At 34.3% G+C, this 17,712-nt stretch overlaps 2 protein-coding genes across 6 annotated transcripts in view; one reads left to right on the top strand and one right to left on the bottom strand.

The window, feature by feature from the left end:
- The window catches only part of STARD4 (StAR related lipid transfer domain containing 4), a 17,218-nt gene extending 11,779 nt beyond the window's left edge, over positions 1–5,439 (top strand). For both annotated transcript variants that reach the window (XM_076008266.1, XM_012763770.3), the window contains exon 6: positions 876–5,439. In XM_076008266.1, coding sequence (XP_075864381.1) covers positions 876–1,096 — 221 coding nt within the window. In that variant the 3' untranslated portion in view covers positions 1,097–5,439. The remainder of the gene's footprint in view (positions 1–875) is intronic.
- Positions 2,412–17,712, bottom strand: part of CAMK4 (calcium/calmodulin dependent protein kinase IV) — a 221,772-nt gene continuing 206,471 nt past the window's right edge. For all 4 annotated transcript variants that reach the window (XM_076008263.1, XM_020290193.2, XM_076008264.1 and 1 more), the window contains one exon: positions 2,412–17,712. In XM_076008263.1, the coding sequence (XP_075864378.1) occupies positions 17,272–17,712 (441 nt within the window). In that variant the 3' untranslated portion in view covers positions 2,412–17,271.

The raw sequence follows: 17,712 nt of genomic DNA, 5'->3' as shown, positions 1-17,712 counted from the left end.
TTTCTTTCTATATGAGATATATTTCTAACCCTCATAGTTGCTTTGTAATCACCAAGACTTTTTGTTTTTGTTTTTGTTTTTTTGCAAATAGTAATCCCTGGGGAGTGAAATAACAATATCGGAAAGGGTTTTGAAGTCTTTCAGATAAGTTTTTGTTCCCAGTTACATAATATCCTATAGGTAACAGGTAGCAAATGTGGATCATGTAACTGCCTCTTATAAAGGGTTCTAACAAGTGGATTTTCTTCTAAGCTACTTTCAGAAAACAGCTTCTTGGTCGTATTATAGAAAAAATAGACTTGTTATGTTTTAGGGTATTTTTCCTTCCTTGAGCTGTGTTGTATTTTTCTTTGCAAGTAAAAATACTGCATGTCATTGGAAGGCTCTTGTTTTCTAAAATATACCTATAGATAAATTAATATCTTTTTAGGTATAGTATATATTTGAGTTGGTAGTTGTACATAAACATCTACTTGTTTATTCTTGACTAGCCAATACAAAAGTTGAATATGGTTGAATATGGTTCACCTGTGGAGAACAGGTATGGTACCACAGATTTGATTATTGACTCCTTGAGGCCTGGCTGCTACAAACCAAGATTTGTAGCTCGTGAAGAGTTACCAAGATGACATCATGTCATCTATTCTGAAGGGCTTAGAACTTTCCCCATTGCCTATCTACCAACCCCCTGTCAGAATGCTCCTTGATAATTATCTTTTTCATGCTGCCATAGGCACTCTTGGGGCTTAATTTTCATCTCTGTGGATAAAAAGAAAAATATTTAAACAAGAACTCTGGTAATATTTTCCTAATGAGAATTTTAGACAAATGTCAGTTGTTGCTATTAATAGTATCATTTTTAAATTGTCTTGTAGGGATAAGTCTTGACTGGAGTGAAAAGAGACCAGAATTTGTTCGAGGATATAACCATCCTTGTGGTTGGTTTTGCGTTCCCCTCAAAGACAATCCAAACCAGAGTCTTTTGACTGGTTATATTCAGACAGATCTGCGTGGGATGATTCCTCAGTCTGCGGTAGATACAGCCATGGCAAGCACTTTAGCCAACTTCTATGTTGATTTACGAAAAGCTTTATGAAAGGTCTAATATGTTCAGACTTTTAGTACTGACCCCCCTGTATCAACTCTGTCTCTCTTCTGCATAGCCTGTAAAAATCATTGATTCTACTTTTCTGCATAGCCTGTAGAAAACTTTGACATGTTTTTGGTTTAGTAAACAATGTTTTATTTTATTCCTATAATAAATGCCTATGTAAGAGGGCATTTCAGTTTTCTTAGACAGTAATTTGCACATTATTTGGTATGTCTGTGGCAGTGTGTCTAGGAATAGAGAATATGACAGAAATCCACAAAGAAGTAGATACAGTTCTTTGACCCAAACTCTTAAGAAATTCAGTAATGCCTCAATATGAATATTTTGGCTGCTTAAAAATTAGCAAAATCATAAGCTTCATGTTGTTAGATTAAAATCACCTATTTTAGAGGCTTATAAACATTTTACAAAATTTTAATTTTTTTGAAGTTAAATATTAGTGTTTTACTTTTGTTATCTTCTATGAGTTTGTCAGTATCTTGGACAAAAAAAAGTACTTCCTTCTCTATATTTTATAGAGATGAACTTCATTGTCAAATGACTTACACAGCTCTAAGTTTTGAAAGAAACAAAAATGAGAAAAAAATTAGATATCTACAGTTTTAGTAAGTTTATTGAAAAACTGAATCATAGTAACTACGGGTACAATTTAAATACAGTTTAGTTTTGATATCTAGATAGCATTCTTTTGTGTCTTTGAAAACACATTTGTACATTTATTTTGAGAGTCTAAAAACCTGTATGCATGAATATGATACAAAAAACCTCAAAATATTCACTGGGGACACCTATTTTTTGAGCAATAGTCTGGGTTGTGCGAAAAGACTGGTGGTATCCTGGAACCACCAATAGAGAGAGAGTCTTCTGTCTAGAAAGTTAAATTCGTTGAATGTTCTATATATATTTCAGTTTTAAAAGTATCACTCAACTCATAAAGTGTTATAAACTTCATAAACATTTGCATTTATGATATGACTTCAGTCTGGAACTAGAACGAATGCATTCTTAAATTTATCCAAATGCCTACATGTCCTTTCATAATGATTAGAATGACTATAGTAGGGCCCTTGATCCAGTGGCTGCCTTAAGTAAACATTTATAAATGATTTTAACATTCTAAATGACTCTGTCTTTTGAACTATCCATCTGTTAATAGTTCTAAAATGAGAACTTGAGGCAACTCAGTGTGTCTGGGCACATGTTTGTATATATTTATATGTTTGTGTACATGCACACATCTTGAAATCTATTTCAGCGTTCAATGTCAGTTCTTTTTTTGTTACTATTTCTACTGCTTTGGTTGTTTGTTTTTTTGTTTCTTTTTTTTTTTTTTTTTTTTTTTTGTGGTTAATATGGGGTAAAATGAGCCCTGGAAACATTTACGGGTTAGGCCACAAAATGCACAAAAGTATATAGTGGTTCAGTGCAAGAAAGTTTGATTTGTGTTTACTTTCCTGTGTTTTCCAAAGTGTAAAGAAAGAATAAATCATAGTTCTTCATATCATTTTGATGGAGTGGGAAAGTGAAGGTGTTTTTTGTTTTTATGTTTTTACTACTGGAGATGATAGGTTTCAAAAAACAAAAGGTGGTAGCACCACAATGTTCATGATGAATAAATAATCTCATACTTTGTCTCAAAAAATTATTTGTCTTAAGATCTGAGAAAAGCAATATACAAAAGATTCTGTATTATTAATTAAAATTTATTAATTACCAATATATTTTTCCAAATTGACTATAACTTTTGAATAACTGGATATCTCTGCTACTTTTTTTCATCTGCAATAGGGAAAGAAAATGCAGCAGTTTAGTTTTCAATTTCCTATGGAAATTGTTAAATGTTAGTTTGGACTTCATCTATTTTCCTTCATTTGTTTTTATTAGTATAGATTAGAAGGTCCCATATTCCATTATTCTGTCAAGGATGGTGAAATTCCAAGGATGCTCAACTTGAGTAAGGGACTCGTGACAAGACTGTGTATATATTACTATAAGGGCTATTATTTCCTGAGCTGGGTGCCCCTAAGGCCAAATAAATTGTCACCTCTTGGTACTCTAGAATTCTCTTTGTCCTGATTGACATATACCTCCAATAAGTGATAATGTAATTTCACTATTGAATGTGGATCCATTGCAGGTAAAATGAGCCTCATGGAAAAATTTTTGTTGCAAAATTGAGTCACATGATGAATTAAACAATTATATTTGAATCACCTGAAATTTATGTGCAGTTTGTAGTTGGCACTTTAGATCTACTGGGCTCTAGCTGTGTACTTTTTTTAAAAAACAGCTTTATTGAGGTATAATTTACATAATATACAATTTTCCCATTTTAAGTATATAATTCAGTGATTTTTATATACATTTATAGAGTTGTGCAGCCATCACCACAATACAATTTTAGAATATTTCTATCACCCCAAAAGATCCTTTTGTCTTTTTACAGTATCGTGTCTATCCAAAGTTTATTGCAGTTGTCAGTATAAAGAAGATGAAAAAGATTACAGCAGGTTTTGTTTGGTTTTGTTTTTCAAAGTGGAGGTGTACATAATTCTAAGCTCAGGAATCTTATGATAATGTATTAAATATGTTATCTCAAATACCATATACAAAAATTTAACAATGTGGATTTGGATAGAAATTAAAGTATAATTGAGTCTGCTAATTGTATAGCAGTGTGATAGAATAGAAACATAATGTAAGCCATATATGTAATTTTAAATTTTCTAGAAGCCACATTAAAAATAATGCACAGCTGAAGTTAATTTAATAATATATTTAATTTAATAAATCCAAAAAGTTATCATTTCAACATGTAATCCATGTAAAAAAATTGAGATAGCTAATATTCTTCTTTTATACTATTTCTTTGAAATCCAGTGTATATCTTACTAATTTTCACTAGTCACATTTTAAATGCTCCTTAGTCACTTAAGACCAGTGACTACTGTATTGAATAGCACAATTGTATAGAATATATATTAATTTGTCTTGCTGTAAGATGAAACAGACAATTTCATGGAATTATCTTGACTAGAAATCTTTTCCAGTTTCTAGAGCTTTCAATAAGATGTCTGAACTTTAGAAATAAATCAGTTGATAGATGTCAATAAAATAAAAATTATTGCCAAAAAATATTTTCCTTCAAATATAATTAACTTTTGATAGGGCAGCTGTTGAAGTGAATATAATCTTCCCTGTTATGTGGTTGATTATTTCCTGTATTTTATAGGTAGTATGTATTAGAAACTTTTGTATTTAGGAAATATTTGGCATAGTACTGTTTTCAGTACATAGTAGCAATTTTTTAAGCAAATTAGTTTAGTATAAGAAAATATATTGTAAGTGATACTTTTGTGTGAAAGGTTAGTTTGTATTGATAATTCTTGATTAACTCTTAAAGTTTAAAACAATACTCAGCAAAAATGAGATATAGGGTTCTGTAGTTATCTGTGATATACATTGCTAGAGTATTAGAGTGATTGTAAAGGTTAAAAATCTCTTCATTACAGTGTTCATTAAGGTTGGATGTATTTAAAATTATAGATTTCTATGTGTAAAATATCTCTCAGTTAATATAATTTTTTCTTTCTCTCCCCCACCCTCTTTCTTTTCTAACTAAAGGACATTTTATCAACAATCAGATTGAATTCATTTAATATCTCAAGCTAATAAACTGTATAATTGAGGTTGCCTCTGAAGAAGATAGGTAAACATTGCATAATTTAAGCCCCTAATTATCTATTGAGCTTTTAGGTCTGAGTAATTCCCTTTGATATAGATGAAAGTTTTACCTCTTTACTCAAGAGCATACCAATATCCTTAGAGTCAGTGTTAAAATCCAGTTTCTTTTAAGTAAGTAGATACTGTGGCTGTTTTAACCCTACAGATCAATTAACAGAACCAGAAAAGCTATGGGACTTGACCAGGTTTCCATTAGAACCTGTATTGTGTAATTGCTTGTCCAGTGTATCTTCCATGTCTTTCTTATTCAACTTCTAGAAGTTGGAGATGGTGGGACATAAACATAGAATAAACATTGGATTAATTCCGGAGCACAAGAAGTTGGAATTATGATTTTTTTCATTGTTGTATTGTTTCCAAAGATTTCACATGTATAAATATTAAAATTCATCTCTTGCAATTCAATAAAGGCTATACTATATAGAGATTTTATTTTTTAAGAAGTTTATAATTCTTTTTTGAACCAATATGTAAAAATAGAATATTTATTAAACTAATGAGTATGTATTAGTATAAATGTGTATTTTTAAATTGCTGTGAAATATATCAGAATAAAAATTTCTAGACACTCTTATAATTGATCATCAATATGTCTGTGTAAGTTATTTTAAACTTAAGTACTGACTAAATATTTGGTTTCACATGTTGGAATTTAAAGTATGTAATTTAACTTCCTGACATCTTACAAAAAAAGAAAAGAAAGAAAATGAAGTTAACAACGTATATGTTAATCTCCTGCCAGTGTCTTATATAATATTAGCTACTATACTGCTGAATGTTTGCTATTATATACCCAGAACAAATAATGAATGTATTTGGCCCTTGTAATAACATATGGGCAGGGTTTATTGTGTACACATTCAAATACTTATGTTAACTTGGGATATTAGGAATTATGATAGTTTCCTTTACAGTTGAAAAAAACTGTAAGTAATCACAAGGACACTCATGATCTATGTTACAAGAAAGCAGCTGGGGATGCTGTGGGTAGTATGTAATAGAAAATATAACCACAAAGTGGCTTAAACAAATAGGGAGTTATTTTCCTCATTTTATAAAAAAATATGGTGCTATGGTCTGAACGTTTGTGTTCCCCTAAAATGTATATGTTGAAATCCTAACCCCCAAGGTGATGGTGGAGACTTTGGGAGATGATTACTTCACCCTAATAAATGAGATTAGTGCCCTTATAAAAGAGGCCCAAGTGAGGACACAGCACCAAGGCATCTTCTGTGAGGAAGCAGGCCTTCATCAGATACCAAATCTGCAGGTGCCTTGATCTTGGACTTCTAGAAATTTCAGAAATGTTGATAAGCCACCCAGTTTATGGCATTTTGTTATAGCAGCCTGAATGGTGGTGAGAGCACTGGATTGGGAGATGGGCAAGCTTGTTCTATTCCTTTTCTCAACTACCATGACCTTAGGTAAGCTACTACCTCTCTGGGTATAATAACTCCAATTAATAAAGTGAATTTGTTGGATTAAATAATTACTAATGCCCCTGCTTAATGATTTTGGGATTTTACTCTATAGAAGATAAATATTTGAGCACCCAGTGTTAATGCTGTGAAACTCAAAGTATAGTTTTATCTGAGGGAATAGGAAAACACTAAAAGAATGAATCAAGGACTGATTTCAGATATTAAAAAAAACATCCATTGTGTCTCTCTTAAATGGTCACATTTCAAATCACAGAATGCAACGTTTTGGTGGGTTCTTAGATGATTTATTATCATATTGTACATGCAAAATGCTTTACAAATTTCCCAGCAGCAAGGTATAGACTTCTTTTGGCATGTCCTGACACGTCTGAGTGAATTTACACTAAGTAACATCGGCCCTCACTAGGATTGATTTCTACATTTACTCTACCAACATCCATTTTTTGCTAATGCCACATATTCTTCAAGTTCCTGGGAAATACCAAGAAAAAAATAAACATGCTTAATCATTTAATTGTATTGTCCAACCTGAATCCAGGAAGAAACCACAGTGAGCTCTCATGTTGTCTGCCTTAGGCTTTGGGCAGCTAAGAGAGCCAGTGATTGTTGTGTTCCATCTGTAGGAAATGGGAACTCACTGGTTGGTCACCAGTATTGACCTGTAATCCCAGCCTGTCATCCCAGCATTTTGAAGAGGCTGCTGTGGGAGGCTCGCTTGAGGCCAGGAGTTCGAGACCAGCCTGGGCAACATAGCGAGACTCCATCGCTACAAAAATGGGCATGATTTTGATGAATTCTCTATACACATTTTCCGTATTTACATTTATGGTCTGGCCAGACTTAATATGTTTGCCTAAAAAATATTGTAATATATCTTTATATTAAGGAGTCAATAGCACCATTTTGACAGGTTTTAAAATAAAATGTTCACAGCTCCTTTTTCAGTGCCTTTCAATTAGAAGTTAGGAATGTAGCCTATAATCTTGGCTGTGTAAACTAAAATATTTATACTTTGTCCTCCAGATCCTACATGCTCTCGTTTTTGGCTAATGACTTGCAGTCTAAACTACTGGAGATGTAGGTTTCCTATAGGCAATGGTGTCCCATTAATCTAAATCTCCATGCTGCTATTGAGCCACTTATGTCTCGTAGTCCAGAAAGCTTTCCACAATCCAGGGATACACATTTCTCCTCTAAGAACAACAAGAAAAGACATCCCAGATAATGTCACATAGCCTGAAAAACCCTCATAGGAAGTTCCTTTCTCAGTGCCCACTAACCTATGTTTTCTGTACCCTCGCAGTATCTACTTCTTACCTTCTCTTCCATCATTCAGATGATAGTCTTTGTCCCTACCTTCCTTCATTTTATTTGTCCTGAGGAATAATACAGCCATTCACTGATCACAGACATTATCTAAAATAAGCAAAGTGCAAAGAGAATTAAAAGTATACATACTGTAATCTGATTCTAATTGGTAAATGTTTTGAAAAAGATAAGTTTCTTGAAGATGGATGTAATAATTCTGCCTGTGATGAGTGATATAAAAAGGAATTTACAGAAGGGTATGTAAAAGGACAAAAAGAATGGATGGAGAAGGAAGGACTTGACAGGGCCATCTTGAATTCTGATAATTTTAAATTTTGTTGTCTGAGACGTAGCTTTGTGCAGGTTGTCTTTTGAAATCTCAGCTTCCAGGCAGAATTCTATCACAAATCCTGTGGGGATTGCCTTTTCAGGTCAGATAACTTAAAGGGTTGAAATAACTATGACAGCAGTAACCTTGATTTGGGACTCCACTGGCAAAGCTTTAGCAAGCAGGTGATTTTCTGGAGTCACAGGGAGTTTTTCAGAAATAAGAGTTTTGTAAAACTTACTCAGATAATCGCTGTCATCATTTACTGTTTTGTCAGTGGAGACCTGGACAATGCAGTTTTTGCTTTCAGTGACTGGAGCTTTGCTTTAACTTGGTGAATTGCAAAATTGTCTTTGATGTGTTGGATGATTTTTGTTTTATTTAGAAACACACCAGGCTCGATATCGTAGCTCACACTGTAATCCTAGCACTTGGGGAGCCTGAGGAGGGAGGATCACTTGAGGCCAGGAGTTTGAGAACAGCCTGTGCAATATAAAGAGGCCTCCTCTCTACCAAAAGTTAAAAAATTAACTGGGCATGTTGACACATGCCTATGGTCCCAGCTACTCAGGAGGCTAAGGCAGGAGAGTTGCTTGAGCCCAGAAGTTCGAGGTTGCAGTGAGCTATGATTGTGTCACTACACACCAACCTGGGCAACAGAGCAACACTCTGTCTCTTAATAAGAAAAGAAAAGAAAAGAAAAGAAAAGAAAAGAAAAGAAAAGAAAAGAAAAGAAAAGAAAAGAAAAGAAAAGAAAAGAAAAGAAAAGAAAAGAAAAAAACCAGATTCACCAAGTATGTAGATCATAGGGCTAATAGAGCTAGGTGCTCTGAGAAAAGGCTGCACATGCATCTACCCAAAATAAGAAAGGAGCAAGGAGATCTGTCTAATTCAATTTTTTACAAGATCCAAGATTCTGCTGCATGCTTAGCAACACTTCCCTGTGCATTTCAGCCTTTCACACTTAGTATTGTTCCCTCACCTCTGCCTTGCATTTCTCCACTCTCTATTCTCAGGCCAGTTCTCAGCCAGATACACCTGCTACCCACTCCCTACCTGCAAAGATTCTCCCCATCCTTCACGTACAGCCTGTGTTTCCATGAAGCTTCATTGATCATTCCTGGCATAAGGAAGCTTTTCCCTCTTTCCATCCCTAGAGCTTATCATCTGCCTAGATTTAGCACAGGCTGTAATATGTACACTTGGCTTTTCTCTCCAACTACAAAGTTCACTCTTGGAGGATAGCACTGGGTTTAATTTATCTCTGATTCTTCCACTGAAGATAATAGTTTCTCAGTGAAAGCTGACTGGGAAAATGGGTTCCTGTTATGGGCTACTCCTGAGGAGCTTCAAAATTAGTAGGTCATTTCTGTTAAGTGTGCTTGGGGTATAGGCCTCATATCTCCTAAACTATGCTGTTTAGTTTCTGGGGGGGAAATTAGCTATTGACTTTGGTCTATTCATTTCTAAGGTATTTAAGTCCATCAACAACTGTCTTCATGCTGAGCAATCAAGATGATATGCAGGTGGGAATGTGGAATCCTAATCTATGTTTTGTCATCTTTTCCCTCTTCTATTCCAGTAAGGTGTTTCTCCTACATACAACCATGAGAAGCTGGCAGAGGATTCATATCTTTTGTTCCTGAGTCCTATAGTTTATCCCAGTAGCTATATCATATTATTGATTGCTGCAACAGTTTAAAGAAAACAGCATATTAAAGTCATGATATAATTTTAGGTATTCCTAATGATAAGCTTATAATGGGTTTCTACACAATATCTCATTTGCAACCATTGTACTACAGATGTTGAATGTCAAACTGAAACACAAAGGTCATGAATTGCCTATGTTTCTCTCAAGATCTGGGTCACCTGCTTCCCTTAAGGCAGATATTTTGGAATGAACAATTTCTCTGTGACAAAAATAGACTAAGAGAAGAGCCCTTCTTGGATTTCTAAATATATAAGAAAAGTAAAGGAAAGCATTTACTCCAGACTCTCTCTTTTCAAAGAAATGAATTACTTAACACTCAGAAAAGCATGAGATTGGAAAGTAGCTTTCTTACGTAAGAGAGTTGGCTGTTTGCATGTCCCTGAGCTATTGATGAGAAAGTCATTGTCATAAAATGCCACATAATAAAGTACATTATATGTTAAAAATGAGTAATGAAAATCTAATTGATATAAATTACTTCAGAACATTGTGAGAGATTCAGAATGAAAGGGTTCCCATTTCTTATCTTAGTAAGAAACAGCTGCAGATTGACTTAAATGTAAGCAAATGCCAGTGAAAATGTCATTTACATGATTTTAAATACAAGGATCAGATTTCTAAAACATACTCAAAGTGCTAGAAATCTTTTAAATTCCACTCTCAACCAACTTAATTCATACTCTAAATTTCTTTTTTAAAAAATGATGCAATTTTGAATTTTTAGTTTTGCAGGGAAATTTCACTAAGTTGTATCTCCAGCACAATTATTGTTGTGAGACCATCTGCAATATAAAACAAAATTTTCCTAACTTCCTAAGAAGTAAATTGGAATAAGAACCTTAAACTAAGGAGAAGAAAGCTGGAGTATGGTATTCTGTACTCCTAGAGGTCATTAAAAATGCATGGGTGCCAAGAAAACTCAGGGTCATTTTTTTTTTTTTCTATAAAGGGCCAGATAAACAACATTTTGGGCTTTGCAGGCCGTATGGTCGCTGTTGAAAGTACTTAACTCTCTCTGGGTAGCATGAAAGCAGCCATAAACAATACATAAATTAAGTGAGCATGGCTGTGTTCCAATAGCAATGGGGCTTTGGTAGTTTGCTCTGTGAACCATAGTTTTTCTGACTCCTCAAAACTGTTCTTTGGAGATTTAAATTTAGTTCCTTGAGGAATTACTTTTTTAAAAAAAATGCACACTTAAGTTTTATATGTATATCTCAAGACCAGAAATAAAAGAATGATGGCATTCAAATAAGTAAGAGTATAAATACTAGCTTTTAACTTGTTTATTAATAATCCCTTTTGCCTATATCCTTATTTCATTGGTCATAAGGAATTAATTACACCCCTAAGTCAGCTGTTCCCACTCACTGAACTCATAAAACATTTTAAAATTTTGAAGGAAACATAGCAACTTCTGTCAGACATGAAATGAAGGACTACTATTATGTTGTTTGGACTTAATTACTTAATAAATGGATATGTTAGGACATCTTTTGGCTTATAGATGACCATTAAAATACTACTAACAGTGGCATGAACAGAAAAATAAAATCATAAATTATGAACATGCTATTTGTACTCTATGCTATTGTATATTAACTGTATTGTAGGCATATAAAATAGGTCAGGTTAAAAGGAAATGGTATGAAATGATAGTTTTCAATTTATAGTCATACTTAATTGTATCCTTTACAAAACAGATTAACTACTATTCATCTGTCAAGGAAAGGACAAAAAAAGGACAAACCCAGCAAACTTTTATCATTCACAAACTGATTATCATTCACAGAGTTGGGAGAGAGCTTAGGGAAAACAACAGTCTTCAAACATTCTAACATAAAGTCTATTGTATTTAAGTAGCCCGAAATAATCTTTTAAATGGAAAATAAAGATTATTATTTAATCTTATTGAAAATCAAATGTCGTTTTTGACACGATGAATCACAGCAAAAATTAAATGGATATAACTATTTCTTATCTATGGGTTTTCCAGGTCAATCTTCAAAGTGAGCTGAAAACAACTATTTAAAAGAACAGTGTGATTTTTACAGTCCTGGCATTGCTATTTAGAGTTTCCAACTAAATTCTGGGCCACCAAAGACCCTGCGTTTCTTCAGTCTGGGATGTACCTCCTGCTGGGGTGTTACAGGATCTCATAGTCCTAGAGGGTGAGCCCGATGGGCGTACGGCTGAAACAAAACATCGATCTAGGACAGGCAAACCAAGACTGGGAAAGAGCTAATGATTGATGGAATCTCATTTTTCCATTACTGACCAATTACAATATATACCACCATGCAAGCACTATCACTTTCAATCGGAGCATGGGAAGAGGTTTCCTCCCACTTGGCTCATTGGAGCTCAACCAGGTCGGATGCCTGGAATCTTCTCTATAGCAGTGTCTGATTCCTGCGAAGGAGTCAGGTGGTTCACTTTCATGGCAAGGCTTCTATCTTGTCCTCAGTGGAACTCTGAACCAGATGGCAGGGAACAGACTAAGTCTTGAAGGAAGTTAAAATTACACAATCAAATCATCCGAGTGCATCACAGAGCATTTATGAAAATTGGAATTTTAAACAAACATAATTTAATTAAGTTTGGTATTGCTCTCCAAGATAAGTAGAGAAATGGTTGGGCTTTATGAGTTGAAGTTATATTATGTGATCTCAGGTAATATCCACAAGGAGTGGTAATGTCAAAAACTAGCCATTAGTAGGTCAAAATATAAAAAGAGGAAATGCTGGACTTCATTAGCATGAGTGGGTAGCTGATATCACTCCAGCAGTCTCTCTCTCTCTCTTACTCTTTTTTTTTCTTCTCTATGTGTCAAGGAGACAGAAACTCACCCTGAGTGTGTCAGGGGAATAAAAGGACTTTGAGAAAAATTTTTTATAGAAAATCATTGGGTACATTTCTGCTTATCATGTAGTTATGAATATTCTAATATCGATATTGAAATTACATGTGCATAAACATTTAAAAAAACACTCCAGACACAGAGTCTAACAAGCAGTTTTAAACATTAGCAATGACCCTGATCAGGGACACATCATTGATAAACATTCAGGAAACTGGAATATGGCCTAATAGGCAGTAATTACAATATTACAAATCCTTTTATGTAGGTAAATGTCTGGAAACTTTGCGCCATCTAAAGTAGACCTAGATAACCAGACTGAATATTCTGCAATGACAAATAAATTACGTAATGGCATTGTAATTATATAATTGACTCTGCTCTATATATTTGTCAATTATATGTTGAGTCAACCTTCATCAAGAAAATTCTAGTGGTGATTCACTTTGCTGACCTTTTTTTTTTTTTTAATTTGCTTTGCAACAACAACCGTAAAACAGAATAAATGGTTTACTAACTTTATCCTTTGCCTTTTCTGGCATTTACTTTTCTTTTTCCAATTTGAAATGCAACCAGCCGCTTCTGTGCAATAAAAACTGAATTATGAAACAAAAGGGCTCTTTCCCTGTCTTCAGCCTCTAGGCACTCCACCCTTCCATGTGCAACTGGGCATAGGGATCACTAAACATTCTAAATTACAAAAACGTTTAAAATACTAGATAACTGAGGTCATAATAAGAGGCAAACTGTTCCTTTCTTTTTAAGTCTGCCACTAAAAATGACAATAGAACCTTGAGGATTATTCTAAAATCAGTATGTAAAAAATTTCTGAAAGTCTTTTTATGAATCCATGTGTAATGGCAGTGTTGATTAAATCCTTCTAAGGAAATCTGAAAGACCAGGCCATGATCATATTCCCATCTTGGGGAAAACTGGCATGACATCACCATCATCATATAATCTTCATCATGCAAATTTGGTATGGTCCAGTAGATTTCTAGAAAGACATATTTCCTGTGACACAGGGATGATGTCCATCTTCGTCCAGGCCTACAAAACAGGATGCTATATGCAGTCCTTTCTGAATGGAGACACTATGTGGCTGACAGTAGATTTTGGTAAGCAAGAATACTACTGGCTTCATGGCAGTACTTACGAGACTATAGGCTGCAGTCAAGATTCCAGGGCCCAAAGAGGAATCAGAGGGACTGAGGTCCCTAGATAACTTAGCAATGCCCAGGAAAGTATTGTTCTTTTAAGTCATGCTGGGAAACACTTCTCTTCTGAACAGTCAGGAGTGGCCAATAGCTTTTTATTTAGTCTGTAACATTTCTGAAACATTTTCTTTTTGGCCTCCCATCGACTCATCAATGTGAAAACTGAGGCAGCTCAAATCTAAACATAGAAATTCAAATGTCACTTTGCTTCACATCAGAAGTATTCTAGACCGTACTGTCTAATATGGTGGCCACTAGCTGCATGGGGCTACTGAGCACTTGATGTACCAAAGGTGTAACATGCACTCCTGATTATGAAAACTTTGTATAAAAACAGAGAATTCAAAATATTTTGTTAATTTTTAATAATGGCTACATATTGAAATAATAATTTGGATGTATTGTATTAAAATACTATAATTAATTTTATTTTTTTATTCTTTAAAATGTAGCTAATAGAAAATTTAAAATTACATATGTGGTTTGCATTATATTTATATTACACAGCACTTGTTCTGGACAATAACTTTTACAACCGTATTATTCTAGTTTTTACCCTATTTATGTGTCCCTGGGACAAATGAGCTCTGAAAGTTTGAGAAAAATGACCAGGACTTCAATTAGACTTTTTAATGGGGAAAATAATTCAAGATTGTCCTTCATAGTAAAAAAAAAAATCTAGTTTATGCTGTATATCTGAACTTACCTCAAAATAAGAACCAATAATGTAATGTGATAATTGTCAGATCTAAAATACAAAATGTAATTTACTGTTTTTGCTGAAATTTCTTTTATTCCTTTGCATTGTGACTATATTGTCAATTAGGAGTAATGCTATCAAATATTTTCTCAGATTGTCTCTATTTGTCTACCATTATTATGAGATTAGACAATATATCCCATTTTAACAAGCAATATAAATAAACATTAGCTGTTCTTTCAAAAATGTTAACAGAATTATCCTAACTTAGGATGTATTCATATGAAATCTTTGAATACTTTGAAATGACCAATTTTTGTGAAAGTCAGATTTATTTCCCACTGAAACTACTAAATTAGTCAGTAGGTAGGCATTATCAGGACTTAATCTTTAACATAGGAGTCAAAATTTTAAAACCTCATTTTTTTTTAGAAAATACAGTTTATAGGTTAAAAAAAGATAGAGGAAATTGCCAAGACACTCTTGAGTACTCACCAAAGAACAGCCATGTACACTTATTGAAATGGGTAAATTCTAAAACACACGTGGCCGTGCCATTTGCAGTGCTGTTTCTCTACTGCACGGGGCCAATGAATGTGGTCCACCCTGGTGTTGGAATGACAGAACAACTGCCTTTGGAACATTGAGGGTGTAGGCAGGGAGGGATGCTGAGTTCTGCTCTTCCAACTAATTGCCACAAGACCCCTTTCTTCTCTCTTCTTTCCCCCTTCTGATATATGGGAAATTTATCATATATATCTGTTAAGTCTCATGGGGAAAAGTCCACCAAGATATTAATCTTTTTAAATGGAAATCTTAATATTAATACTTAATCAAGAAGGCATTATTAAAGGTTAAAAATAGTGAGCCCTTTAAAACCGCCAAAATTTTGAGAGGGAATAATTAAAGGAGGAAGGAAAGAGGGGAAAAGAGGGTTTAAGTGCTCTTTACTAGATAGTAAAAATAAAATTATACAAAAAAATAATCTGAGCCCAGATGATGTGCCCCTCAGGGCCTCCATGTCAGTGTGACCTGTCAGATCCCTACACCATGGAAGATAAGAAATTCTATGTTGTTTTCTTCTCGTGAGAATAGTAGTAAAGGGAGATTTGTGCTTGGAAAGCAGAATGTCTGCTGAGGTCTAACAGCCTCTAGAAATCAGAGATTTAATTTCGTTTTCTAATTTAATAGTTTTGAGGAAGAACCAAAAGAATTTAAGATCTCTTTTTCTGTGATGAAGATTTTTATGTGATGGTCATATTTATCATCTTTATTTTGGTCTTTGAAAATATTTTTTAAAATTAAGAAAACCCACTAAAAATAATGCATAATTAATTTGATAAAATGTTCATTTCAACTCAACCTAAAAATAAATTTGAGATACTTGGACTTAGTGCAATTTCTATATGGGAAAAGCATTCCTATGAAAGTCAAAGAAAAACTATATTTATTCTGAGAAAAAATCATAATAAATATTAGGTCTAATGTTCTAGCTTCTCAAGAGACTGATTTGAAGTCAGTGTTTTTTTCTTTATTTTTGTTTGCTTGCTTTTTAAAGTAAATAAAACGTTTCATTGTACTAAACTTCTTGACATGGACATTTCCAAAACTATATGTAAAATGAGCACCTCCATTCCAAATATGAGAAAAAGATATACTAGCTTTTCATAAATATCTTTAGTTCATAAGCAGTATATCTAGATAGCCATCAATTGGAGAGAAAAGGGTTTTTTACAGACAATAATGTTTCCTTATTCTAGTAAAGTGGATAATGAATGATCTTATAATGGAATATTATTCCTACTCTATTCAGACATTTTGGCACCAACCTGCAGGATAGATTTTTCTGAATATTTGAAAATTGGTAATTGTAGAGATTATCCATTAAAATGTTCCTATTTGTCAGGTTGTACAAATTTACAAATACATACAATTTTATTTGGAAAATGAAAAGTAATCTTATCTTCATCAGTCTAAATACCAATCTTGCCTCCTTTTCCTCCTTAAGTTTCTTTATTCTCTCTGAAGTTTTATCCATCAGAAGGACATCTTATTGGAGAGCAGGTGAAGGAAAGAATGAAACTAGGCATATGTTTCACTTAGCAGGTGAAACCCAGCATGAGTTTGCAAAACACTTTCTCCAGGATTATAAAATGGCAGAATTTTGTGATAGAACATGTTGATTATTATTAATATAGTATATATAAATAAGAAAGAATAAAATAAAAAGGCATTCTCCATACAAGATTTAGGGGTATATGGTTTCATGGCCCTTAAAAGTGTGCTTCATTTTCTTACCATTGTAAGTGGAATTTTTTTTTTTTTGCACATACTGTACAACTATCACCTATGATCATCTCCTCATAAACAGTTTGAACACATTAATGATAAAAAAAGTAAAACGTGAAAGTCATGGGACCATGTCTTATAGCACTATTTAGTATTAGCTGAGCGGTAGTTCAAAGGAATTACTGCCTTGTGAAGAAATCTAAAGGACGGATGGTGGCTAGGTTTCCAAAGCAAAAATAATTTGCTACCATTCACTTCAAATGTGTGCCACTGGTCGCTGAAAATATATGTTTTTAAGTGTAAAGTTGTGATTACTTGCAATTTCAAATTTAACTCATTGGTATTAGGTATCCATTACATGCCATAGAAGACACTATTATTTTCATAAAGCAGTCACATGCATTGAAGTTAGGATTACCAACTGGTATGTATGTATTTTTTTTTTGCACCTCAAAAACAGAATCACTACAGTGCTTATCATGCTTCCACACCTTCCTTGCTGAAGGACAAAGTACATAAAATGCTGGGCTTTGGCTTCCATATCTGAAGGAAGCCGACTTAGTACTCTGGCAGGATCACATCTTGCTGTGGAATTCCAAATCCCACAGTAGGGATTTCTTGCCCTTCTTTGGGGGCTGCTGCTTCTTCCAAAGTCTTCTGATTCTCCTCTACGAGGCCCTCCTTTACTTCCTGGCCGGCCACCTTTATCCCAGCCTCCCATGCCTCGGGCGCCATCTTGGGGGCCTCCTCAGCATTTATATCTGCACCTTGAACTTCCTCAGAGGTCTGCACCTTCATCAGCTCAGCCTCTGCCTCCCCAACTGCTGCTTGGGCCCCGTCTCCTTGAATCTTCTCTCCTTCCGGAACAGCTTTGATGTCCTTGTCCTCGTGCTGGTTTGGAGATGGGTCTTGGCTACCCTTGTGGCTCTCCTGGATGCTGCTGTGGCTGCTGCTGGCACTTCCCAACCGGGAAGAGGCCACCACGGCCTTCACCGCTGC

Source organism: Microcebus murinus, chromosome 11, assembly GCF_040939455.1.
Source record: "Microcebus murinus isolate Inina chromosome 11, M.murinus_Inina_mat1.0, whole genome shotgun sequence".
In the NCBI taxonomy this organism is placed as follows: Eukaryota; Metazoa; Chordata; class Mammalia; order Primates; family Cheirogaleidae; genus Microcebus; species Microcebus murinus.
The sequence above is the reverse complement of the archived record's forward strand: the minus strand, read 5'-3'. Positions and strand labels throughout refer to the sequence as shown.